The 26,963-nt window shown below is 38.6% G+C and overlaps 3 protein-coding genes, 2 long non-coding RNA genes and 1 pseudogene across 7 annotated transcripts; 4 read left to right on the forward strand and 2 right to left on the reverse strand.

Moving 5' to 3' along the window:
* The first annotated feature begins 1,661 nt into the window (after nucleotides 1-1,661).
* Nucleotides 1,662-2,087, forward strand: LOC121991234 (tubulin beta chain-like). The gene has a single exon (XM_042545244.1). It carries the CDS (start codon nucleotides 1,662-1,664, stop codon nucleotides 2,085-2,087), a length of 426 nt encoding a protein of 141 aa, XP_042401178.1.
* The window catches only part of LOC121993109, a 36,484-nt pseudogene continuing 11,523 nt past the window's right edge, over nucleotides 2,003-26,963 (forward strand).
* LOC121993119 lies at nucleotides 3,590-4,477 on the forward strand. Its single transcript, XR_006115077.1, has 4 exons — nucleotides 3,590-3,631; nucleotides 3,720-3,802; nucleotides 3,871-3,953; nucleotides 4,128-4,477. It is a non-coding gene; the product is annotated as an uncharacterized LOC121993119 (long non-coding RNA).
* On the forward strand, nucleotides 5,228-7,450 carry LOC121993118. 2 transcript variants are annotated; one of them, XR_006115075.1, is made up of 4 exons: nucleotides 5,228-5,841; nucleotides 5,918-5,989; nucleotides 7,151-7,195; nucleotides 7,358-7,450. It is a non-coding gene; the product is annotated as an uncharacterized LOC121993118 (long non-coding RNA). The 2 variants fall into 2 exon arrangements; XR_006115076.1 differs by lacking the exons at nucleotides 7,151-7,195; nucleotides 7,358-7,450 and adding an exon at nucleotides 6,282-6,321 and having other exon boundaries at nucleotides 5,232-5,841.
* LOC121993112 (uncharacterized protein At1g32220, chloroplastic-like) lies at nucleotides 9,086-17,032 on the reverse strand. Its single transcript, XM_042547790.1, has 10 exons — nucleotides 16,876-17,032; nucleotides 16,469-16,544; nucleotides 16,285-16,373; nucleotides 15,558-15,613; nucleotides 15,431-15,486; nucleotides 11,801-11,894; nucleotides 10,639-10,718; nucleotides 9,858-9,900; nucleotides 9,636-9,703; nucleotides 9,086-9,557 (listed from the first exon to the last, which is right to left on the reverse strand). The coding sequence occupies exons 1-10, from the start codon at nucleotides 16,893-16,895 to the stop codon at nucleotides 9,384-9,386; spliced, it is 756 nt and encodes a 251-aa protein (XP_042403724.1). The 5' UTR covers nucleotides 16,896-17,032; the 3' UTR covers nucleotides 9,086-9,383.
* Nucleotides 22,154-26,938, reverse strand: LOC121993114 (uncharacterized protein At1g32220, chloroplastic-like). Of its 2 annotated transcripts, none has more exons than XM_042547793.1 (10): nucleotides 26,799-26,938; nucleotides 25,458-25,500; nucleotides 25,271-25,359; nucleotides 24,787-24,842; nucleotides 24,652-24,707; nucleotides 23,947-24,040; nucleotides 23,374-23,453; nucleotides 22,843-22,885; nucleotides 22,603-22,680; nucleotides 22,154-22,520 (listed from the first exon to the last, which is right to left on the reverse strand). In XM_042547793.1, the coding sequence occupies exons 1-9, from the start codon at nucleotides 26,807-26,809 to the stop codon at nucleotides 22,607-22,609; spliced, it is 546 nt and encodes a 181-aa protein (XP_042403727.1). In that variant the 5' UTR covers nucleotides 26,810-26,938; the 3' UTR covers nucleotides 22,154-22,520; nucleotides 22,603-22,606. The 2 variants fall into 2 exon arrangements, with proteins under 2 accessions (XP_042403727.1, XP_042403726.1); XM_042547792.1 differs by having other exon boundaries at nucleotides 22,603-22,780.

Raw genomic sequence — 26,963 nt, forward strand, 5'->3', positions numbered from 1 at the left:
ATCATGCTCAAAAACAGACGTTCATGTGGATGCTGGTCTTGCAGTGAAACCTCTCGAACTCTACCATCATTTCGAATAACAAATAAAAAGGCTTCTCCTCTCTATTTTATGTATGAGCTTGCATATACTAAATTTCAGTAAAAAACTTAATTATTTCATCGTCATCGAAATTATATTCATTTGTTTACGAAAATTAGTTGCCTTAATTTATTTCTTTTATTTTCGTCCAATTAAATTTCTTTAGGGTAATTTTATTTTATTTTCTTTTTTTCTAAACAAATTATAAAATTAATAAAAATTAATAATTTATTACAATAAAAATTACGAAAACCTAGTCCTTGCTCCAAACGAATACTTAATTGGCATTTCTCAAGTCTTCTTCCGTTCTTGTTGCTCCCGGTGCCGTCGGTGACCGCTGACTCGGCTTCTTCTGCTCACCTCGGCCTCTCCCCACCAAACACTTTCTTCTCCTACCGACTGTTCTCCGCTTCAGTTGATCTCTCTTATGTCCCTACTAGTTCTCTCTTACTCATAACTCGCAAATATCAATTACGAAGACATTCAAGAAATCTTTTTTACCAGACTACAGAAAACATTCAAGAAGCCATTTCACAGAGGATTCTTTTTTATCGAAATACAAAAAAACATTAAGAACCTATCATCTTCCCCCGCAAAGACCGTTCTGTACCTAGCCATTGATATGCACCTCCAAGTCTGAGTCGGAGGCTGAGGGAGGCGTTGGCGTCGTCTCCTAGGTTTGAATATGCATAGTCTGCGACTGGGTCTGCTTTTTCGTCCTCGTCGTCGTCGCTGCCGCCGTCGTCTTCTGTGTTGTCGTCGTCGATTGTTTCTGGGATTGAGTCGTCGTCGATTGTGTTTGGGATTGAGTCGTCGTCGATTGTGTCTGGGATTGAGTCGTTATCGATTGTGTCTGGGATTGAGTCGTCCTCGATTGTGTCTGGGTCACGCTGCTATGGCGCCGGGGGGCCATTGGAGGGTGGAGGGTGGAGGGTTGGGGAGAAATTTATATGTAGATTTGGATGACGAATAAGATTGTCGTTTTAATTGTAAGTGACTCTTGTCCAAGATTCCAAGAAGCCTGTTGATAGGAACCGGGGGCCTATCATGTGAAAAAATCGAAAGAGAAAGGGAAAACAGGGACAGGGTGATTACTTCGAGGGGATCAACCTCCAATAATCAAACGAAATTGATTAATTAAAAGGAAAATTACTTGTCTTCCAACGTTATATAACGTCTCTTTAAATAGAAACCTAAACTACCTTCTCAAAAGAAAAGGTCTAAAAAAAATAAAATAAAAATATATTTTCAAGAGAAAATATCTTATTAAAACTTATCTAAAATAAAAAAAAATCTAAAACTTACTTTAAAAAGAAAATAAAGTTAAAAAATTTATTTGAATAAATCTATTATATGTGACAATATATAATGGATTTATTCAAATAAATTTTATTCTATAATGAATAAATCCATAGAATCTTATCACCTGCAAGGAGTGTTGAGGAGGTAGGAAGCGGTACTATATAGTGGCGTCCGATATGAAGCTTTCACTCGCTCCTCTACCTGTCTCCGCCTCCAGTTTATTGGTCTCCTTCTCTCGCCGGGATCCAGAACCCTAATTTTTGAAAAGCGGAGGAGCGAAGATGAGAGAGATCCTTCACATGCAGGGTGGGCAGTGCGGGAACCAGATCGGGGCCAAGTTTTGGGAGGTAATCTGCGACGAGCACGGCATCGACGGCACTGGGAAGTACACCGGCGATTCGGACCTCCAGCTTGAGAGGATCAACGTCTATTACAATGAGGCCAGCGGTGGGCGCTACGTCCCTCGCGCGGTGCTCATGGATCTTGAACCTGGAACTATGGATTCCGTCCAATCTGGGTCCTTTGGCCAGGTTTTTAGACCGGATAACTTCGTCTTCGGCCAGTCCGGTGCTGGTAACAATTGGGCCAAAGGGCATTACACGGAGGGTGCTGAGCTCATTGACTCGGTGCTTGATGTGGTCAGGAAGGAGGCAGAGAACTGCGACTGCTTGCAGGGTATGACCTTCCTCGTTCAAAATAGGCTTTAGTTCTTAGTGGATCCGTGTTATTTTCATGTAATTTCTGATCGTTGTTAAAATTAGGCTAAAGTGGTGGATCTGTAGGTTTTCCTTTATTTTTCAAACGTCTTGGGTGTTGATTGATCCCCTCTAGTTTGAACCATTTTATCTTAAAATATTCCGAATACTGTGCTCTGTGTTTAAATTTTCATATAAATATATGAAATCAGCGTGTAAAAATGTGAGTTCTTTTCTTTTCTACTGGATAGTATAAGGATCTGATTCTTCAGTTTTCTACTGGATGAAATTATGCCTGTAGTGCATGTCGATTTTTAAAATGCCCAATTGAATGTAATTATATTTTAACTAATCAAAGTTGTTGGGATTGAGTTGCTACCTTCAAATGGTAAGAAGGATAAATTATAGGATTTTAAGATCAAAGCCCGATTCAAATGCTACTTGGAATCTGGATTGATTCGGTCTTCTTGGATCAAAGATTGTAAGATTCCATGGTCCGGTTTTGCAATCTTGATATCTATATATCAATGTAACCTCTTTCTTACGGAGGTCTATATGAACAAGACTATCACTTACTTTTTGCATGGTTGCAATGAAATTAGGAATTCTGAACATCGTGTGTAAGAACTTTGTTATGGAAATTATGATATGTTCCGACTTCTGTTTGAACTGCTCCTAGTTTTTTCTGTCTCTTTTGAAAATTTTCCATTTGTTAATTACTTTCTAGTTTGATGTTAGGATTCATTCAGTTTCAATCATTTAACAATATTGGATATGTAGAAATTCATTATTTCTTGCTGTAGATATTGGACTTCCATCAGGAAAATCACTTTCAACTTCAAGCTGAGAAAATTTTGTGTGTTCAAAAACTTGCAGCTCAGGCAAATGATGGTAACTGTGGATCTTTTAAGCTTGTTTTTAGTCTGCTAAACAGAACAAACCTTTTAACTTTGACCTTATTCTGTTACTTGAAATAGTTGGTATTACGCCAATTTAATGGTACATAATGACGAGTCCATTTACTGATGATGCTACTCGTAAATTCTTTGAAAGTCATAAATATTTTGGATTGGAAGCTGATCAGGTTAGATTTTTTATTGCTGCAAGGATGGTTTATAAACTTCACCACCAGAAAGTCATCCATTCATATATATGTTAATTTCCTTCCAGGTGAAAATTTTCCAACAAGGTACTCTTCCCTGTGTTTCCACGGATGGCAGATTTATCATGGAGACGCCGTATAAGGTACTACATTCATATTACTTATGGCCATCAACTTTTTTTCTTCAGAACTGAGTAGCCATCCAACAATCATAAATAATTAATCCATAGCTGTTAATTGATGCAGTTTGGTTTTTGAGCTCGAACGAGGTTTCAAGTTGTTACTAAATCTTGATTTGTAGTATATGTGTCTTATTATATTAAAAAATTAGAAACTTTTGATTTGGTTTGTGTATTTCCTCTTCTGCATTCCTTCTGCAGTGGAAGTTGTAACCGTAATGTTTTTAAAACTCAGGTGGCGAAGGCTCCTGATGGAAATGGAGGGTTGTATTCTGGTATATTTTTTTTAAAATTACCAATGATTTTCTAGCAGTTTCCCTATCATTTAAATTTGTTGATCAAATATGGGTCATCTTTTGACAGCTCTTAAATCTACAAAATTACTAGAAGATATGTCCTCGAGAGGGGTCAAATATGTTGATTGTTATGTGGTTGATAATGCACTGGTGAGACAATTGGTTTATTGAAAAAATAATAATTTCTCTGCTAGATTTTACTAACTCAACATCCTCAGAGCAGGTTCGTGTTGCTGATCCAACATTCTTAGGATATTTTATTGATAAAGGTGCCGCTGCAGCAGCAAAGGTTGTTCGCAAGGTAAGAGAATTTGATGCCTCATTTGCTGACAAACAGGAGGTTGCATATCTTATTTCTGATAATAGATTATAGATTTATGGAATTTCTACTTTGCAACTTGAATTTTTCCTGGTTTAAAGAGAATCTTGAAGATATTATCCTCAGCACTCATTGCTCTTTAAACCTGCTTGATAGGAACAATAAAATGCATCAGAGTTTGTCATTAGATGCTTCATTAGGAGTTCAACTTTAGCATAGCTGCAGTTTGGCATTTGAGGATAAAACTTCTTTGATCATTTACAAAGACTCTTTTCTTTTAGTTGTTATTGGCAATTGGATGATAATGATTATGCATAATCATTTTCTCCATGCCATGAAGCATCTGATTGAAACAAATTTTCCTTGCACTCTTTAAAGTAGCTCAGGGCTTCTCGTCAAGATTTGGTGGCATTTAAATTTTTTATCATGGACATGTATAGAAATATGTAAGTTTGCACGTTTAACTCATCAGGTTTCTTGCTGTAAATATAACAAAGAATTCTTCAGTTTGGTTCATATTTACTACCAGTTCATGCTCTCTTACATGTGCTGTGCAATCCACGTTTAACATGTTTTCAGATAACCATTAATTGGGCATAATACTGCCAGTGCCAGCTTGAATTAAGAGAGTAATGTCGTATTTCAGAATATTTTACAGGAATTGATAGTTGGATGATGATACTTTTACAAGAAGAATACAACAATCATTCCATGGAGGGGCAACATCCATGTATCCCACACCAAATAGTTTCGAACAAACATGAGTTGACGATAATATGATTATAAAGAAACTGAAAGACCACTAGAGGTGCATTAAACAGTGATTAAATAATTCACCATTTAAGTTACTAACTATAAAAGCTGGTGATCAGACAGATTAAACTCATATACTGAGAAGAGGATAAAATGGGTTCCTAAGAAATTGAGAAGTAACGACTAAAGTTTTCTATTAACGCGACATCTGATTTTGTTAAAGACAAGATTCAGATGTAGAAACACAACAATGCATTGTGCAATTATAGACAAACTTTCCAGGGTGCCCAGGCTACAAAATTAATTGAGACTGAGTGCACCTGCTGTGTAAAATACCGGAAAATAGAGAAATATTAATAAGGGAATTTTTCGGAATTTTTAGAAATTTTTCGGGAATTTTTCGGAGCTCGTATGGACGAGTTAATGGGGACATAAACGGGGCCCGGAAAAGCCTGTTTTGGCTATCCCATTTAAATAAGGAAAAGTTGAATTTCTTAATTCCTTTTCTTTTTATATTTCTTTTATTTATTTTTTTGTCGCCGTTCCCTTCTCCTCACCCGACGCCCGAGTCATCTTCCTCCCCCCGCGCGAGCCTTCGTGCCCTAACCGCCGGCCGGCGGTTTCTCCCTCGCGTATAAGCCTCGACCACTTCTTCTCGCTTCTCATCACTGGTCGAGCATCCTCTTCTCGTTTTCTTCCTCCCGAGCCGCACACCCGAAGCATCTCCATCTTCTCCTCTGCCCAGCCGTGCCCTAGCATCTCCATCTTCTCCTCTGCCCAGCCGAAGCCCTCTTCTTCTTCTCCGACCCGAGCCGAGGCCTTCCTCTGCCGGCGCCGACCCCCACTCCTGTACCCGGGGCGACGCCTTCTTCCCTTCGCCGACGCCGCTGCCCTCTCTGGACCGAAGCAGCGCCGGCCACCTTGACTCCCTCTCCTCTCCTCTGGTCCGACTAGACACCGCTGGCCCCAACTCACAGAGTCGACAATTCTTTGTCTTCTGCCCGAAACTGTTCTTCTGTGCTCTAGCCGGCTCCGACACCACTGATACCGGCCGATACCTTCTCCTCTCTGCCGACGCCACCGTGAACCCTAGCGCCGGCCACTTGGTTCAATATAGGTGAGCCTGCGTATCCTTGTTGATTTCTAGGGTTTCAATCTTGGATCAGATTAATAAATTATTGGTAGTGTATTAGATTTCCAGCGGCTGCCCTATTCCGACAACAACTGCCGGTTGTGGATTCAATAGTGGAGATTTGGGTGTTGAGGTAAGATATTTAATTAGGTTGGATTGTGAATTAGGTTTATGTTGTCGTGTTAAATTAGGGTTTGCCCTAATTTAGGGTAAGGAGTTATTGTTTCTTGCTGTAGCTTAACTTCAATTTGTATCTAAGGGTTGATTAGGGATTAGAAAACTAACCCTAATTAATTGTTGGATTCGATTTAGGTAGGTTGAGATTTATGGTTTAGGGTTTTTCCCTATAATTGTTCTTAAGGATTTTTATTTAGCTATCCGTTTAATGTCGTAGCTAAATAAAAATGTATGTTTTGGTATTACAGGACTTTGACGCGAGATGAGTATCTCGATGTCGAATTTGGACATTCCTATTGGAGGCGGGTACTTTTGACTTATGTCATTTGATATACATAGTAGTGCATTTAACAAGTTACATTAATTATGTCCTTTATTTGTTTCGGTTAGTCACTACCCAATATCTGCTACATGATTGATTAATTGCTTGATTTGCATCCCATGTATACTTTATCTGTTTATACATGCTTATAGGGGTAGTGATATACCATGCTTCACCATGTTCAGGACCTAGGGTTTTTTATACCTTCTGTGTACCTTTGATTCGATAGGATTCGTTGACCTAGGGTGCACTATTCTATATATATGGATTAGGTCAGGATGTTTTATGGTTATTGCCATGCATCATTTGTATGATTGCATGCTGTGCGATAGTCCGCTCCATTATTGTTGAGCACATCGCCAGTTACATGGATCTGCACACACCACCACTCATGGGTTAGTGGTCGATTCAGGCAGGGACTCTGTTAGGCACCGTTGGTCCGCTCATGGGTAGTGTGACACAACGTGTTATCCGACAGGGATTCCTCCCCGTCATTGTGTACCGGGAGATAAGAGCATTGCGCTCCCCCATTTATGATTTGGGGTAGGAGGATAGGTGTACTCCGACAGCATCCCGTCCACTCGGTCACTCATCAGGAGTAGTGACGACATAGTGCACAGTTGTCACATCCTTACCCACTCAACCTCACTTTTGTGTGAGATGGTTGATTGGCGTTAGGGGTGACCAGGACGCATCATTGGCATCATATGCATGATGTATTTATTGCTTGTGTTTGTGCTTGCTGCATTTATATGCTGCATATTGTTTGGATACTTATGTTTGACATGCATACAGGATTTCCATACCACTCGGACTGTTTGTCCTTTTACCCAGGTCCTGGTTAGTACAGTTCTTTCCTGTTTTACTTCTGTTTGCATTTATCTTTATCACAACAGGAGACTGTACGCATGATTAGTGCTAGTTGTTATTTTCTCTACTTTGTATATCAGTTGTACCTGCTGAGTGTTGGACTCACCCTGCCTCCATTGTTGTTATTTTCAGGTTGATGCTGTCAAGAGGGAGTTCCAGTCGCTAGTTCTCACTGCTCGTAGTACTAGTTCCCTGCAGACCTCGAGGATTTATTGATCATTAGTTTTGTTTCTTATTTGATTTTGTGAGAATTTGGTTTGTTTGGATACTTGGACATTTTATGGATTTTGGTGATGTTGATGGATTTTCTAATCGATATGTTTTTACTACATTCCTGCCTGGACAGAAGAGGTGAGTTCGTCGGATTTGAGCTTTACGAGTGTAGTGGAGTAGGGTGGATTTGAGTCAGAGTACTATTGTTTTTGTTTACTATTATTAACTGCGTGGTTGTGACAGCCAGAGGCTGAATAAATTATATTAACTGCGTGGTGTTTGCTTTTATTTATTGTTATGATTCCAGTCGTCTGTGGCTGAGGTATTTGTGCTATGTAGAAGTTTCAGATTGTTTGTTGTACAGGGGAGATGTTATCGAAATTTCTTCGGACAGGGACTCCTCTGGGGCGTGACAAGCTGAGACTAGAAAATGATAACCCTTAATCCAAAGCCTGTTTGCAAACCTGTGAACCAATGAAACTATTGCCACCCAGTACAAGTAACTGTCATTAGAAACATATAAATTAGACTAAACAAAAAAGAAACTAGGAAAAGGTTTATAAACATAATAAAATAAAATAAAATAAAACAAAACAAGACAAGGAAATGCCACCTTTTCTAACGGTGGAGGTGGCTTTCTTACAGTTTCTACTTCCTCCAATTTATGAGGCTCGTCCACATGATTTGACTCAGTTGAAATTGATCTTTCATATCTCAACAGACGAGCAGAGCTGTTTTGATCATTCACAAAAATATGTAAGGAAAGGACACAGCTGAGAAACTAGTACATTCTGCGCAGAAAAAAAAAAATCTTTTAAAGGTTACATCATCAGTTTGTAAATAGTGAAAGAAATCGAACCATGTGTCATTTAATCGCCACAACACCTTGAACTTTCGGAAGCTCACGATCAATATGTACACAACATAACAACGCAATCAGCAACTGTCTACGACCCTGCCCTAGCCTAAAAGGCTGTTTTTTTCACCACGATCTCGACTCAGGAAGCGATAAAAATAGAAAAAGGAGTACCATTAAACTTGGGGAAAAGCGAATAGGCAAAATGCAAGAGATGTTCACCATGAACGGGGGAAGGAAGAGGGCGAGTGGATCAAACGCGAAGCTATCGATCTCATTCTTGGATCCCCGCTTCTTCTTCTTCTTCTCAATAAGGCGATGTCTTTCTTCACGACGATCAAATCGCTGTCGCAGCTTCTCGAGCGACGTCGTTGCTTGCGTTGTCATTCATTTTGCGCGGCGTTAAAAAGTAAAATGTCGTTGAAGGCGTGTGTGGTCATCGACCGGTGAACGCAGCGGCCTTGCGATTCAACTACTGGGCAACGATTATCAAGCCTACGTGGCCTCAAGATTGATTGGTCAAAATTAAAACCGCTCTGGTTCGTCTGTTGAATGATCCAAATCTGGAGCGAGTTAGATTTACTGGCATACGACTCCGGTTCAAATAAGGTAGGATCGGGTTGAGTCAGTTTTACTTTTGATACAGTTTGTATTCTCCCATATCTATCCATAATAATAATAATAATAATAATTTTCTTAACAGTTGTAATTCAAATTTATTTAAAATTACACGTGCTCATGAAGATCTATATATTTTGCCCATTTAAATTACTCAATATCATGAATTCGGGTACTATCAAAACTAAATCAAATATCAATACTAGAGGAAAATTCAACAAAAATATTGTAAAAGAAAGGGAAATTCAACAAAAATAGTGCATTCCCAGCATGGTTGTTCTTCAAATGCAAATCATATGATAAAGCGCACGTCCAACAAACTTATCATAAACTAAAGTCTTTTTTTTTTTTTTGTCCACGCCTCAATTCAGCAAGTTGAAATAGAAGCAATGAGAATGTTTTGCAGAATTGTTGAGTGAATCCAAAGGAAGACATCTATGCTTGCCTCCATGAAACTCCCAAGAGCAAAAATCACAGTTCTTTGCCCAGACGAATAATGCTGTATAGATCGACTACGCCAGGAGAAAATGTTGGATCGGTTACACCTTTCACAATAACCTTTGCGACTTTGAACACACTAACTGGAGGCGAGAAGACAGGACCTATAAGTGGGATGCGTCGAAGTGGTTCTGCGTACTGGAGAACCTGCGGAAAACATGACAATGCCATTTCAAGTCTCAAAAACCATCTTCTATCACAAATATATTGATCAATGGGTTGTACCTTCTCAAAAGGTGCAAAGATTATTGATTCCGATTTACCGTATATGTAACCTGGTCTGAGAATTACACCTGTAGAAAGAAATTTTTGAAGCATTTTATGGGTTCTGAGAGTTGGAGTGACTGTAGACATGCAGAGTATGGAAATTCCAGAAGCCTCCATTCGAAAATCATTGATCATCGTATAAATTCCAATTTATTGCATATGTAAAAGAGGAAGACTGACCTCCATTTGGGAACCTGGATGATATTGCTGCTTCAGTCACTCTCTAAAACATAAAGAATGTTCTTCCATAAGAGGTTCAGAGACCAAGATCAACGCTATGTTTTCACTAGCCATGATACCACTAGTTGTGGGCTTTTGAAATATTTATCTCTTAGGATAGTTTGCATATATGGAACGAGGTCTCATGTTGGAAGTTTAGTAATCAAAGGAAAGTCTAGCAATCATGTCACATTAGTTGTATTCAATTAATTGGGCTTTTTTGATGTAATTAATGGAGTTACATGGTTAAGGCTGGTTTAAATTATCTTGCCAAGTGCACTTGGGCGCTTGGGTTAATTCCAAAATAAAAAATCATTTCTCCAATATTTCAGATTTATTGAAATTATACCTATGATTTTGTAAGAGTTATGCACATTTAAAAAGTTGTACCTCTTGCACATGGTGACAGCTCGAAATGACTTTCTAGATTATATAAAAGAATGGCTTCAATTGAGATTATGATCATTCAAAAATTTCAGCATCTTGAGATAATTTTAGCAGCTTAGTTGTATCATGAGGCAATTTTACCTTAAGAAAGTGATAACACACCCCTAAGCCATCAATCACTTTGAATTCTTCTCCTTTCTCTCTCTTTTTTTTTTTAAATGTTTTCCGACACAAGGTAGATCTCTATGTTTTCACTAGCCATGATACCGGTAGTATTGTACTTTCAAAATATTGACCAGTCTGACAAGATAAGGCAGATTACAATGATGAGATGAGAGCAATTCAAAAGACAAACCTGTCCATCATAATATCCTTGAAGAAAGTAATCTATGACACCAAAAGAAGCTGCGGATACATATGCAAATCTTTGTACACCTGTCAAAAGAAAGAAACAATGAATTAACTAAAAGTCTGGCTTAAGATCGAACATTTCTCAAGAACAAAATTTAGCATCATAAATAATTATATTTAATGACATTCAATTAAGATAAAAGCCAAGAATAGAGCATAAGAAAGCAAGCAGAGTTAACCAAAGTCTGGCTATGATCATAGAGTTTCTTGAGAGAAAACTATACATTGTCAAAATTGTGATTGCGTCATTCAATTAGGCTAGAAAACTAAGAATAGAGAAACTAAACAATTGTGTTATACCGATCCCATTTCTAATTGCAAATCAGAACTCTTGCAGGTTCATAAAGTGCTAAAAGAGTTCATCATCGGATGTTGTGGTTTGTCAGAGAACAATGTTGTGGGCAATCAAGTCAAAAGCATTGTAGAAGAAAACAAGCAAATTTATCAAGACAAACTAAACTGGCCTGGGATTGCAAAGATAAAAATCTAACAAAGACATCAGTCAGGGTATATTAGTAAAGAAAAATAACCAAGTTATTCTATAAGTTTATCCAACATTAAAACTTTAAAGGAGGTGATGTTCTCAAGGACATGAATTGTTATTTGAGAAAATGCAGCACCTGAAACCTGCCTCAACATTCTTGGTTATCTCCTAAAAGGATTCAGAATAAATTATTTCTCACATGTGAAACGGGTTTCAAAATGTACTATTATAGACTAATATTGAAAATGCACATCAGGCTCTAACTCTTTATGTCATAGCTATGCTATGCACAACAATTCAAAAACCAACCTAAACGTCAAAAGTGAGAGAAAGGGCTGTTAAAAGGATACGAAATGCAAGGAATAGGAAACAAATGCAAACATTCAGTCCACAACTTCCACCAACATTTGGTAATATACTTGATCATTCAAAAGGACTTTTGCATTTTTAGCATTTAATCAGGTCCAAATGCAAATAACCAGTAAACATTATAGTTCACAAATGTTACTAATTTTTCTAGTATTCTAAGCTTTTCTTCTTAGAACCCCATTTATGAAAAGCAAAATTGTTATATGAGCGTTCTGAATTCTTAAAAAATACAACACACAAAAAAGATGTAAACCTTGCTCAGAAGCAACTTGTACAGCATTAACGTTTGCAGTCCCATTAAGTGTGCGCATATGGGAAGGGGATCCAAAGCCTCCGACACAAGATACCTGTGACAGATACAATTATTCCCATAGGAATATTGCCACAATATATTATTAAAAGAAGCTACCATTAGCTGTCCACTTCAATTGAAGAAACTTTGCTCATCTATCTATCACTTAGAACCACTGATATAATCCCATTTAAACAAGAGGATTCAAGGATTACATTTGTTATTCTCAGTTATTACTTATTAGCTTAAAGTGTCCAAGTTTAAATTAATAGTAGTTTGCACCTGAGTTTCTAAGATTTTTTCATTAGCCCACAGCTCCATGTGAGACGAAACTAAAATGTCATAATATACTGCCTTAAGGTTTAACAACTCTGTTGGGACCCAAAGTTCAACTCCCACCCCAAAGTCATTCCTAATCGGTTACATTTGAAGAATAGTGATCCTTCGTCCATCACACAAGCAACTATTTCCAAAAAGTAGGGTAATTCTGATCTCCTCACCGGAGTAACCTTACCGCTTCCCACCTCCTCAATTATCAGAACAAGAATCAAGAAAACACTCCTTGCAGGCTTCTTGGAATCTTGGACAAGAGTCCGTAATTAAAACGGCAATCTTATTCGTCATTCAAATCTGCATATAAATCTCTCCCAACCCCCAACCCTCCACCCTCCACCCTCCAATGGCCCCCCGGCGCCATAGCAGAGTGACCCAGACACAATCGACGACGCAGCAATCCCAGACCCAATCGACAACTACGCAATCCCAGACCCAATCGACAACGACGCAATCCCAGACCCAATGGACAACGACGATACAGTAGACGACCGCCACTGCGACGACGACAACTACGACGCAAAAGCTTTCTCAGTCGCAGACCACTAAGATTCAAACCCAGGAGACTCAGACGCCTCCCTCAGCCTCCGAACCGAACTTGGTGGTACGTATCGACAGCTAGGTACAGAACGGTCTTTGCGGGGAAGATGATAGATCCTTAATGTTTTTTGTATTCCGATAAAAAAGAATCCTCTGTGAAATGGCTTGTTGAATGTTTTCTGTAGTCCGGTAAAAAAGATTTCTTGAATGTCTTCGTAATTGATATTTGCGAGTTATGAGTAAGAGAGAACCAGTAGGGACATAAGAGAGATCAACGAGGAGAACAGTAGGGAGGAGAGCAGAAGAAGCCGAGCCAGCGGTCACCGACGGCACCGGCAGCAACAAGAACGAAAGAGGACTTGAGACTGGATAGGCGTGGGAAGCTCGCAACCCTTCTCGACGTCATCGGGCTTGGCTTCCAGAGATGTGTGGCGGCGCGGTGGCGCGGTGGTGGCGGCCGGACGACTGGTCTATAGAAAGAAATCAAATGTCGTTCCATGCCGCCCGGCACGAATGGCTTTTACCGTTCCGCCGAGCGGCCGAAACCGGCACAGGAGACGGGGACGTCTCGAGGAGTCGCGGACGCCTCCGGCGGCGCAGGAGGAGACGCGGGATGTCTCCGGTGGCGCTGGAGAAGTCGTGAGACGCCTCCGGCGGTTTCGCGAAGCCTTCGGCATCGAAGGCAGGTGTCAAGTGAAGTCTTCTGCGGCGCCGAAGGCGTGGCCGGACGACCCTTCCGGCGCCGCCGGACACGTCCGACAACCCTTCCGGCGCCGCCGCTTCCGGCGCTGCCGGACGCCCCTGCGTCGATCGCAGAGAGCGATCGTGAGTTCGCGATCGCATTTTTTTTTTTCTTTTCTGATAAATAATTATTTTATTTAATTAATTTAAACAATTCCTAAGGACAGGTGATATTTCGAACCTGCTTTTATAAACCCTAATTAAAATATCCTAATAAAATATATTAAAAATATATTTTAAATTAAAATAAATTCAATAAATTTTATTAATTAATATTCTGATTTTTTAATGTTTTAAATTTCATTTAAAAATTTCTACTATATTTTTTTAATATTTTGTATTATTTTAAATTTCATTTAAAATTTTTAAAAAATTCTTTAAAATTCTAAAAAAATGTTAAAAATCTAATAAATAATATTTATATTCTGATATTTTTTTATTATTTTATATTTTTTTACTTGATATTTTTTACTATTTAAAATATATATTATTTAATAAATAAATAAATAAATAGTTAATTTATAGAATTATTGTTATATATAAAGTAATATCTTATATTAATTTTTATACTTATTACTGTAGATAGATCCATTTAATTCGAATTATTGATCTATCAATTTTATTTAAATAAAACTATTTTTAATTATTTTTTCTAATAATGTTAGATTGTTCAATAATTGAAAATTTATACAAAATCAATATACAACTTATTTTTATATATAAATCATAATTATATTTATTTTATAAATATTATATATAAATAAAAAAATACCGAAACTCTATCGGCACGACATGATACCGAAACCGTATCGTTCCGATCTGAAACCGAAACCTCGGCACAGGTCGAAATTTAAACCTTCATACTCATACCTAAGATTAGATCTAATATAATTCCAACTTTAAGGCCCAAAATACTTAAGCCCAAACTAATAGTAGTTTACCCATCTAATCCAATAGGCCTTCCTTGTTAGATAACTTAGATCACAATCTCCCATATAGGATTAAAATTGGGTCGTCACAATTCAAAAATCATTTAAAAAAAAAAAGGAAAAAAAACTTAGAAGGGACATGATGGAACTAAAGATCTATAATTGGTAATGCAATTTATCAGTTGCTGAAACTTTCATATGCTAAGGACAGATAAAAGAAATTTTCACAATGTGTATATATTTTCCGATTCACTGTAACTAATTATCTGACTTCAAATTTCTAACTTCCTCTTCACCTCTCCTTGTATATTATTCCTAATTTCTTATTCCAAATGTGATATTAAAACTTTAAATAAAATCTTACATCTTGGCATCACCAGAGCACTACCTTCCTAAGTGTTTGGTCTGTGAACCTACTCTTGGAGGACTTGGTTTTCTTAGTCCAATGGAATGTAATTGGGTGCTTCTAGTCAAGTGGTGGTGGATTTACCTATCCAGCTCTTTTGCCCTGTGGAGATGCATTGTAGCCTGAGTTTTCTTTTTGAGCAAAGGTCGGGAGGTGGCCTCTCTAGATTGTTCCTGGTCATATATTATAGAATATTGTAGAATATTCTTGTTTCCTTATTTAATTATAGTTCTTAATTGACTAATTAATCTCCTAGGATATCTTTGAGAATATGAGCAGCTATTTATCTGATTCTCTTATATATATAAATATATATATATATAGATATGGTTTTTGTAGCAATGTGGGATAGATTTGGGATGCATCATATTTGGCTGTTTGAATGAACACAATTGACATGTATACTATATCCTTTTTTTTTTAAAAAAAAAACATCATCTTACAAATTCCAATTTTTGTAACCAATTCTCTAGCTTCAAGCATCTAAAAGCCACTTCACATCTACTTGTATGTTCTTCCTAATTTCTATTTCAATTGCGATTTTATTTAAAACTTTAAATGACACCATCTTAAGTCTTTATCAGGTTAAAAAATACAAATTAAATAGTATGCGGAATAAAGAATTATACAAGCAATTCATACCACTGCAGTTGCATCACTCATAGCATCCCTCAAAGATTCAGGCTCCAGAAGATTCCCTGCAGAATAAAAGAATAACAGTGTTGAACAAGACATATTTTGAGAAGGAAATTTATTCTTTTCCTCTAACCTTTGTGCCACTCAACTTTCTCAGCCCAAGATTCACGTGTTGATGGTTTGCCTGACCTGGATTAACAAACTAACTGTCAAAGATCAAGCATAGTTCATTTTTCCATATAGAAAAATATATCTGTATTGTAACGACTAGCATCTTAAAAGATCAAATAGAATTTAACCAAGCTAAGCAAACAAGAATCTTACATGAGTCAAATATTCTCCAATTAGGACTCACTAAACAGAAAGATAAACAAAGGTTGATTGGATTAATTAAGTGGAAATTTTAATATCTGAAACAGAAATCCAGAGCTTATCTTTAGTATCAAAAAGATATTTAAGGTGAGACTTAGATAGTGGCCTAGAGCATAAAACCAGTGTTCCATTCAGCACAACAATATCTCAAACTGAAGAAAAAAAGCATAACATTCACAGAAGAATTTAACTTATCATTGAAAAATCAAAGAATGTTTTCTAAAAATACATAAATTTACTTCAGAGTACATAGGAAGAACACAACAAAAATAATGAACAGCTAAGCTTTAAAATATCACTCAAAAAAAAATTTCAAACCATCCTTTGGCTTAGTTATGTTCAAAACACACAGCATAAGATTAAAGAGAAGATCCCATTGTAGATAAAGTGATAACTAGAAAAGCAGAAATTGGATTTGCAGTCATAGAGAGATTATACAGGAAGCTCAGCCTACTCAAAGAGTGTGACGCGCGTGAAAAATAAAGCACCTGCTGAGACTAGAAACAGAAAGCCCTTGAGCCAATGCCTCTTTGCAAACATGTGATCCCACGAATCCATTGCCACCCAGTACAAGTATCTGTTACGAAAAGCATACAATTTATAAGAAAACAAAAAAGGGAAAGGGAAAAGTAGCGAAAAGTTCATAATCTTCATCATGGAACCCATCAACACCTTTGCTGTTGATCTAGACGTTTCTCTTCCTGCTTCCTCAGCTTTAAGAGGCTCAGTCTCCGATGATCTTCCGTATCTGGACAGACCAACACGGCAGTTTTCACGCTAATGAAAAAAACATGTTGCACAAACAAATTGATCTGACGCAGCCCGCACAAAAACAACCTACTAAATATTATCCATCATTACTTCCTTTTTTTGGTTTTTTGTAATTACACATTCATGAAGTCATCTCCATCAACAATTTCTCCGAATTCCCGCTCCAAATAAATGATTCGGAGGGATAAAACGTTACTATTGGTCAAGATCTCAATCGCAAAACCAAGATTAATCTTTTACCGTGACCTAGAGATATCGGAATCGCAAATCGACAAGAAATTTTGGAAGGGGAGAGAAGGGAGGGATACCGCGACGCGACGGAGGTCATCCTTGATCCTTGGAGCCCTAGATCTGGTTGTCTCCTTCCGAGGGTCTACGCTCGAGTGGGAGACGGGGACGACGGAGGCCCGTGTTTTAAAACTTCTTGTTGTGCAAAGAGAGGGCAATACCTCTCAACCTTTCTGAACCGCGGAAGAAGAGGAAGAGAGAAAAGAGATCGCGCGGAACAACAAGACAAAGACGCACAAAAGAGAGCAAACACCAGGAAGGAGAAGAAGAAGAGAAAGAAAAAGAGTTACCGTGGTTCGGCGACTTGCCTACTCCACAAAACGGCCGAAGCTTTATTAGAATTCTCTTCTATACAAGAGAATCACATCTAATGATTCTTGTGTTGTCTGATCTACAATGGGTTTACAATGATTCCTATAAATACTGCTAAACCCCCAGACCCAGTAAAAACGTAACAAAATTTGTTATGAAAAACATAACAAAATTCTGTTATATAAAATCTTAACAGAATTTTATTACGAAAAATCTTAACAGATTTTTCTTCCATGATATCCTTTCATCCAAATATGAGCCACTCGTCAACAATCTCCACCTTGGCGAATATTCACCCCTTCGAAGAATACGAATATCTGGACAAAACTCCATCTGGATCTCTGGGTCTGGGCTTCCTTCCTCTAGCATCTAGAGATATGGATCAAGTTCAAGCAATGCTTAAACTTCTCTGTGGTCACTGGCTTTGTCAGCATATCTGCAGCATTGTATGCAGTGTGAACCTTCTCAAGTTGAATTTCCCCGGAAGCAATCAACTCTCTGATCTTGTGAAACCTCACATCAATGTGTTTGGTTCTCGCATGATACACCTGATTCTTCGCCAAATAGATAACACTCTGACTATCGCATAACAACTTGACTCCACCTTGCTGAACACCCAGTTCTCTGACCAACCCTGTAAGCCATAAAGCTTCCTTCGCTGCTTCAGCTGCTGCCATGTACTCGGATTCCGTAGTAGACAATGCAACAATAGATTGTATCATAGATTTCCAACAAATAGGTTCTCCGCCGAGTGAATACGTATCCGTAGTAGACCTCCGTTATCTAAATCTCCGTGATCTACGCACTCAAAGAACTAAAGGATCTTCGGTTGTCTCGAACATGATGTCATAATTAGTTGTATTTCTCAAGTATCTGAAAATCCATTTCACTGCATCCCAATGTGGTCGACCAGATTTGAGAGAAACTTGCTTACCATACTAATTGCTTGCAAAACTGGTCTCGTGCAAACCATGGCATACATCGACAACAACTGCACTGGCATAAGGAACCTTTGACATCTCTTGGATCTCGTCATCCGTCTTTGGACACTGTGTACTGGATAACTTGAAGTGATGCGCCAGGGGTGTGCTCACCGACTTTGCATTCTTCATGTTGAACCTATCCAACACCTTCTTCACATAGCTACGTTGAGACAACCATAATCTCCCTGCAACTCTATTCCTATGAATCTCCATCCCAAGAATCTTCTTGGCCTCTCCCAAATCTTTCATGTCAAATTCCTTGCTCAGTAGCGTCTTCAATTTGTCAACCTCTCTCATTTTCTTCGCAACAATGAGCATGTCATCTACGTATAGTAGTAAGAAAATCAGTGATTCATCTTCAAGGTCCTTCACATATATGCAGCAGTCATACTCGCATCTCCTATATCCGTTTTGAATCATGTATGAATCAAAACGTTTGTACCATTGCCTAGGAGATTGTTTCAGTCCATAGAGCGATTTCTTCAACTTACAAACCAACTGCTCTTGTCCGGACTGACTAAATCCCTCAGGTTGTAACATAAAAATCTGCTCCTCCAAATTTCCATGAAGAAATGCCGTCTTCACATCCATTTGCTCCAAATACAAATCGTGATGTGCCACCAAAGTCAATACCGCTCTAATTGACGTATGTCTTACCACTGGAGAGAAAATTTCTTCATACTCAATCCCCTTTCTTTGTGAATACCCCTTTGCTACCAACCGAGCCTTAAACTTCACTTCTTCTCCCTCTGACATTGCTTCTTTCTTCTTGAATATCCACTTGCACCCTATAGCTTTCTCTCCTTCAGGAAGTTCCACTAGATCCCACGTTTGGTTCTTATGCAACGACTCCATCTCCTCTGCCATAGCACCCGTCCACCTGTCCTTCTCAGAGCTATGTATTGCCTCCTGAAAAGATGTAGGGTCTCCGCTACTAGTGGTAAGTGCATAAGATACCAAGTCTTCGAATCCGTATCTAGTGGGTGGTTTTACGACTCGTCTCGTTCTACCACTAGCTATAGTGCGATGCTCCATGTGCTCTGAGCTAGAATCATCGAAGTCATGAGTCTCTAGCTCCACCTGCACAATATCTTTCTCTTTGTTGCTTTGTAGTGTTTCCTTTCCTTCTTCCTGAGTACGTTGTAACATAGCTTTCTCGTCAAACACCACATCTCTGCTGATCACCACCTTGTTTGCCTTAGGATCCCAAAGCTTGAAGCCTTTAACTCCTTTCTGATAGCCCAGAAAAATGCATTGCTTTGACTTTGTATCCAGCTTTGATCTTTCCTCACTAGATATGTGCATATAGGCTGGACATCCAAAAACTCGAAGATGAGAGTATTCTACTTGATTCTCTGTCCATACTTCCTCTGATACTTTGCCTTCTAGTGCTGCCCTTGGTGATCTATTAATGAGATAACATGCCATGTTAACTGCTTCCGCCCAGAAATTCTTTGCAAGCCCTGCATTCAGCCTGAGACATCTTGCCTTCTCAATGATTGTCCTGTTCAACCTTTCCGCTACCCCATTCTGCTGAGGTGTCCTGCGAACCGAGAAGTGCCTCATTATCCCATGCTGCTCACAGAATTCCTAAAACTTTGAATCTGTGTACTCAGTCCCATTATCTGACCTAAGGCATTTGATCTTCCTTCCGGTCTGGTTCTCTACTTCAGTTTTCCATAGTTTAAACTTTGCAAAAGTTTTCGACTTGTAATGCATAAAGTATACTCAGACCTTTCGTGAGAAATCATCAGTAAAACTCATAAAATACAAGTGTCTTCCACGTGATGCTACACTGGCAGGTCCCCAGAGATACGTATGTATATAGTCCAAATCCACTCCGTCTTGTTTGTTGCCGTCTTGAATTGCACTTTGCTCTGTTTCCCAAGAACACAGAATTTATAAAATTCAAGCTTGCATGTCTTGACACCCTTCAACAAATCTCTCTTGTGAAGTTCTAGCATCCCACGTTCACCCATATGCCCTAGCCGCATATGCCACAAGACAATACTATCTGATTCAGACTCCACCGAGGCGACTCCACCTACAACTGTAGTCCCTATCAACTTGTAGATGTTTCCTGCTACCTTTTGTCCTTTCATTACCGTTGAGCTCCCTTGCTGACTTTCATCACCCCGCTCACTGATTTGTAATTACAACCAATACCATCCAGTGTGCCTAGTGAGATCAAGTTCTTCCTTAGCTCTGGTATATATCTGACATCACATAAAGTTCTGATCACACCATCAAACATCTTGATTCTGACATTCCCTATGCCGATAACCTTGCATGATGCATCGTTTCCCATCAACACTGAACCATAATCCACTGCCTTATAAGTGTCAAACCAATCCTTGTTTGGAGTCATGTGATATGAACATGCAGAGTCTAAAATCCATGCATCCGTCAGCTGCTCCGAACTTGACATAACTGATAGCATATCTCCATCACCGCTTTCTGAATTTTCTTCTTCAACTATGTTTGCAGACTTTGCCGAACTACTTTTGTTCTCTCCAACATATTTCTTTATCTCTGGACAATTTCTCTTGATATGACCTTTACCTCCACATTTGTAGCACGTGATCACCTTCTTCCTTCTCGACTTAGAACGAGTCTTGTTGTTGTTGTCATATCCATGTCGAGATTTGCTCCTACCACGCTCTTGGTTGCTATTTACCACAAGTCCTTCTCCTTGAGAAATTTCATCGCTTGTTTTCTTCCTTTGGTGAAAACCTAGCAACGCACTTGTGATCTCCTCCAATTTGAGAGTTTCCTTACCCCACATCAAAGTAGTAACCAAATTCTCGTACGTAGGAGATGAAGGTAGAGAATTCAACAACATCAGCGCCTTGTCTTCGTCTTCGATCTTCACATCAATCCGCTTCAGATCACTTACAATCTGGTTGAATACGTTGATGTGCTGGCTCAGATCGGTTCCTTCTGTCATCTTCAGCCCGAATAATTTCTGCTTGAGATACAGCTTGTTTGTCAATGATTTTGACATGTACCGGCTTTCCAGCTTTTGCCAAACTGTCACCGGTGACTCCTCGTCCATGACATGGTACATCACGTCATCCGTAAGACAAAGCCTGATTGTTGCTACTGCCTTCGCCTGAAGTTCTTCCCAATCTGATTTCTCCATGCTTTCCGATTTTCTTTCTCCTAGCGCCTTCACCATGCCTTGTTGCACCAACAAGTCCTTGACCCTTCTCTGCCATAATCCAAAGTTTCCGGTTCCGTCAAACTTCACCATATCAAACTTTGTAGAAGTCGTCCCCGACATGTTGAAGAAATCTGCCAAAAACCTGGAGCTCTGATACCAATTGTTGTGCAAAGAGAGGGCAATACCTCTCAACCTTTCTGAACCGCGGAAGAAGAGGAAGAGAGAAAAGAGATCGCGCGGAACAACAAGACAAAGACGCACAAAAGAGAGCAAACACCAGGAAGGAGAAGAAGAAGAGAAAGAAAAAGAGTTACCGTGGTTCGGCGACTTGCCTACTCCACAAAACGGCCGAAGCTTTATTAGAATTCTCTTCTACACAAGAGAATCACATCTAATGATTCTTGTGTTGTCTGATCTACAATGGGTTTACAATGATCCCTATAAATACTGCTAAACCCCCAGACCCGGTAAAAACGTAACAGAATTTGTTATGAAAAACATAACAAAATTCTGTTATATAAAATCTTAACATAATTTTATTACGAAAAATCTTAACAGATTTTTCTTTCATGACATCCCTTCATCCAAATATGAGCCACTCGTCAACACTTCTCGATCTGCTACGTTTTCTTCAAGAAGCGAGGCGGTTGACGAGTTGCTCCTCAAATCGTTGACTCGCGGTAAGCGCGTCAGCTAAGACAGGAAGTACGTTACACATCGCCTTTTTTCTCAATCCCGAGGCACGGGAACGTTTCCAGATTTTTCAAAATGGGACAAGTGAGTTGCGGTTTGATAATTTACTCCTTCCAAATCAAAATCCGCAGTCCGCACCGCCAGGAATGAACAGATCAAGGGAAAATGTTATTCTTGAAATGAATTGGGCTAAAACGCAGAGATGCACATACTAATGGCTTACATATCACAACTGTGTAGACGATCGAATTATCTTTTCAACACTGATAAATTACTACAACAACAATAAACAACGCGCAAGGAATAAGTACACAGTAGATCGATAGAGAGCCAGAGCTTGTTTTGAGGGAGCACGAGTGAAAACGCTGGTTAGTTTTGTTTGCCCAAGCGAATGATGTTATACACGTCGACTATGCCGGGAGGAAATGTCGGATCAGTTGCGCTGCTCACGACTACCTTTGCGACTTTGGCAACATTAACCGGAGGTGCGAAGGAACGGTGTGTGCTGGAAAGCCTGCAGAGGGCGCAATCATATTACTTCATGTCGTGAGATCTTGTTTCTTTGCAGAATGGATAGAATACGTGATAGATTGTACCATCTCAAAAGGCGTCCACATTCGCCCGAACGGTATCTTCAAAGGCCCGATGGGCGTGTTCCATATATGTAACCTGGCCTGAGAATTACTCGTGCAAAAGCATTTTCAAGAGTAGCAAGCAGAGAATCATGTGCTTTCAATTCAAGATGCAACCATTCACATTCGGAAGAACTATATTCTATTTCATTGCACAAGAATCAAAATTTAATTAGCACATGGAACACAACTAGGAAGACTGACCTGCATCAGCAAATCTTTTCTTGATTTCTGCTTCAGTAGCTCTCTACATCACGAAGAAAGCATGATGATGTAGAAGATGACATAATAACATTAATAACCAACTAACGAGAATTGTAACGATCATGAGATCAGTGTTCAATTTATTTTCCCAATGAATTCCTCTTTTTTGGCAAGTGGTTTTGTTAGTGTTTCCATAATGTTTGTGTGTAGAGGGGATGAAAGCAACAATACAGTATCTTTTTTCACTTTTTCTTCCGTAATGAACTTGCATTGCCATATTAGAACACCTGGATATAGAAGTTCAAATACAAGCATTATCTTTTCTCGTTTAATATTAAATTGAAATTAAGCAGTTATTATATAGGTGGCCCAATTTTTGGTGCTTGCAATCGAGGGCTTATTTTAAAATAAGCGATGTCCTGCTAAATAATCGTTGGTCCATGCCACAACAAAAAGTTTTGTTACTAAGAGTTCAACTTAGTAAGACCTTAGTAAGACAACTAAAAGAAAAGATGAATTCAGAAACTGCACCTGTCCATCGTAATAACCTTGTATACAATAGTCAATTACACCAAAAGAAGCAGCTGATATGTATACAAATCTTTTTACACCTGCACAAAGAAAGCAGTTAGTTTCGATGAGTAGTCTCAAACATTCAGCATTCAGAATAGCATTCAGCAGCGAGAGTATGAAACCAAGAGTGCAAGTAATATTGAAATCCTTTCAGTCTAATCAAACTGTTAACTAAATTAGGTTTTGTAAAAAGCTTCCAAGAAATGAATCCATCCATATTTTGTAGTATGTCATGTAAAACATATAAATGATTACATCCCAACACAGAACTGAAAAGAGGAAAAGCAAGAAACGAGAAGCAGATGGGAAGTTGATCTGCCAGCGATCACTGAATTTTTTTTATTTGCTCAACTATTTATACTGCGCTTTTGCATGTCAATTCTCAATTCAGGTTTAAGTGCACACAAGTGATTTTGATTTTTTGTTCTTCCACGCATCTTTTCAAGAAAAAAGGAAGTTGGTTGAAATCAAGAAGGCAATACTATAATGTTCTCTATTACGGAAGAAAAGTCTATGAAAATAGGAGAAAACCATTTTCTGCAGCAGCTTGCACAGCATTGACGTTTGCAGTCCCATTGAGCGTGCACATGTAGGAAGGGGATCCAAAGCCTCCAACACAAGATATCTGTAACATTTATCTTTGAGTTACATGAGTTCATCAACTCATAGCGTAACAACAAACACTTGACAGCTCCAAAAATTTCCATATTGTTTATGTAGCAAATTTCCATTCTCAAAGAAACTTTTCAACTCACTACTTGTACAACACAAATAAATGAACACCATCCAACATCAACTCTAAGTCCACCAATTTCATCAACATTAGCTGACATCTAACAACACATGAACAAGGTCTTAGAATTAACAGCAACCTAACTAGCAAGTCGCCTGACATATTCCTGTCATTACCATTTGACTTATAGACTAAGCCAAAGCTAGCTTCAAGAACATAATTTGCCAAAATATTGAACCACACAACTGAATCTGTAATAAATATGTTCACTTGTCAGATCATATATTTCTCAAGTAATGCAGATGAATGTCCATCCTGAGCACCTAAACCTGGATATTGCTGACATACATCCTTATGAAACGTACGAGAATGTCAAGCAACCACAGGCATAAACCTCAAGATTCCATTATACCCAACTAGTTTTAATGGGTACCAATTTCTTTTGTTGGAAAATGTATCTCATGCGTGTTTGCAGTTTGAAGAATAAAGCCATGCAAGCATACCACAGAAGTTGCATCCCTCATAGCATCCTTCAAAGATTCAGGTTCAAGAAGATTCCCTGTCAAATGAAAGCAATTGTCTGAGTTTGGAATTGGATATATTTTGAGTTGGAAAAGATTAGTCTCACAATTCCCCACCTTTGTACCACTCCACTTCATCGGCCCAAAGTTCTTTTATTGATGGCCTCCCAGACCTAAGCAACATATCAAATGTAAAACACTAAACATATTCTTTTTATGCTCTTAGATAAGTCTGTAGCAACATGCAACTAGCATGTGGAAGATTAAAATAGAATGTATCTTTAAGTCAGGGCACAACAATACGCATGTGAGTTAAAAGATGTTTTAGAATAACACATGAATTTGGAACAATAGTTCTTATTTCAATTAGGGAACAGTTCTTAATACATGAAACTGATTGCATTTGTTTGATCGTGGATATGAAGTACCTACTTTCATTATTGATAAATAACCAAGTGACTTGACTCATTAATATGAAACACCTACTCTTGTTATAGACAAAGTTGCAGTTATAGAAATAGAAAAAGTGGGTGTGCTAACTATAGACAAAATACCCACGATGATAATGCTACCAAAAGAGTGTGGGAAAAAAGTAAAACACCTGCTGAGACTAGCTACAGAAAATCCTTGTGCCAAAGCTTCTTTGCAAACATGTGAGCCCACAAATCCATTGCCACCTAATACAAGTATCTGATATGAGAAGCATAAGATTAGAATATGAAAGCAAAACTAGCAAACAACTTCTAAACATGAGTGACTAAAATGCCCAGCATGCAATCTAAAGTCACCTTGATTGATGATGGTGGTGAATTTGACTCAATTGACCCATACCTGAACAAATTGGCATAGATTTTGGTCAATCATTAAAAATAAGGAAAATGTTAGATAAATTACTGGTCTCCTAAAGTCCAATTAAACCAAAGCTTCCATGTGGAAATTAACAAGTTTAGATAAACTTGAATATATAGCTAAATATGACTACATTAAAAGTTTGGAATCATCCACTTGTTCAATTAATGGGCACAATCATTGCAATTCATTCATTCTTCTCCACAAGATGTTAAATACAAAAAAATTAAGTTGGTACAGCCAACTCTGATCATGATATAGCATAAACCACCAGATCCCAAAATCAATAGTGAAGCTCTTATTATCTATTTGTAAAAAAGAGTAAAATCTACCAACAATTGCTTGGTTTAGTGGTAAACAAGCTAGATAGGAGGAATTTTCGCTAAAGGTAAGGGATTTGAATCCGGCATATTCCTTATCACTCCTGTCCCAAATGGAAAATTGTTGCACATCCAATGTGGTGTGCGGCCATCTAAAAAATAAGCAAGATCTCCAGTCAATTCACATTCACAATCCAAATATTTCTTGCATTCTCACACAAAAGTTGTTCAATTTAGCAAACAAATTGTTTCAAGCATCTATAACCATGGCACATGGTGTAACTGACCAAATCATCAAGACTAAGGAAAAAGCTCAATGACAATATCCTACTTCATAGAACAAGTGAGATTTCTAGAAAAACTTGTTCCAGGCACAGTTTTGTCCGCTCTTCTCCTCACAATACTATGGTATCGTGTAAACAACCGGATCCTCATGAATAACTACCTAGCTCAGTTTTTATTATCCTGTTTGTTTAAGAAAGAGCGGGATCTCTATTCAAATCGCACTCATGCTCCATAATCCCTCGACTTCTTACGTCCCTTCCAGTTCCCACTCCGAGTAAACAATTAAAACCGACCAAGGCGTTGAATTAGGCAAAAATTAAGTTATCAATGACCACAATATGACTTAAACTACAGATCCTCCATACTAAAAACCAAGCTCAAAATTTGCATCCAGACTCAATACTCATCTTTACAAAAAGGTAGATCCACTACCTTAGCGGCCCCCCTAGTGCCGGCTCCACGGATATGGAGGGAGGTTCACTCAATACTCATCTTTACAGTGACGACGCAAAGTTTAGGCACCACAAACTGATTGCACGAACTCAATATACACTAGCAGATAGTCAACAACATACTCACTAAGATAAACGCAGGCCCGCCCTATTCTTCCTTTCCAAAAAAGAAAAAAAAAACAGTCAAACAACAGAAGTGGTTTGCAAAGAAAGAGATGCTTACATGGAGCTCATTGCTGCAGTCCGAAATGGAGCTCCCGAGGAGATGGAGAAGGAGGCGGCAGCGAAGGGATCGAGTGCAAGGGAGGGCGAACAAGGAATCCTCTTTAGCGAGATATGAAGAAGCACCGCCGGAATTAAGACGATGCTAAGGCTTCTAGAAGCTGTG

The sequence above is a fragment of the Zingiber officinale genome, chromosome 6B, assembly GCF_018446385.1.
Source record: "Zingiber officinale cultivar Zhangliang chromosome 6B, Zo_v1.1, whole genome shotgun sequence".
NCBI classification, from domain to species: domain Eukaryota; kingdom Viridiplantae; phylum Streptophyta; class Magnoliopsida; order Zingiberales; family Zingiberaceae; genus Zingiber; species Zingiber officinale.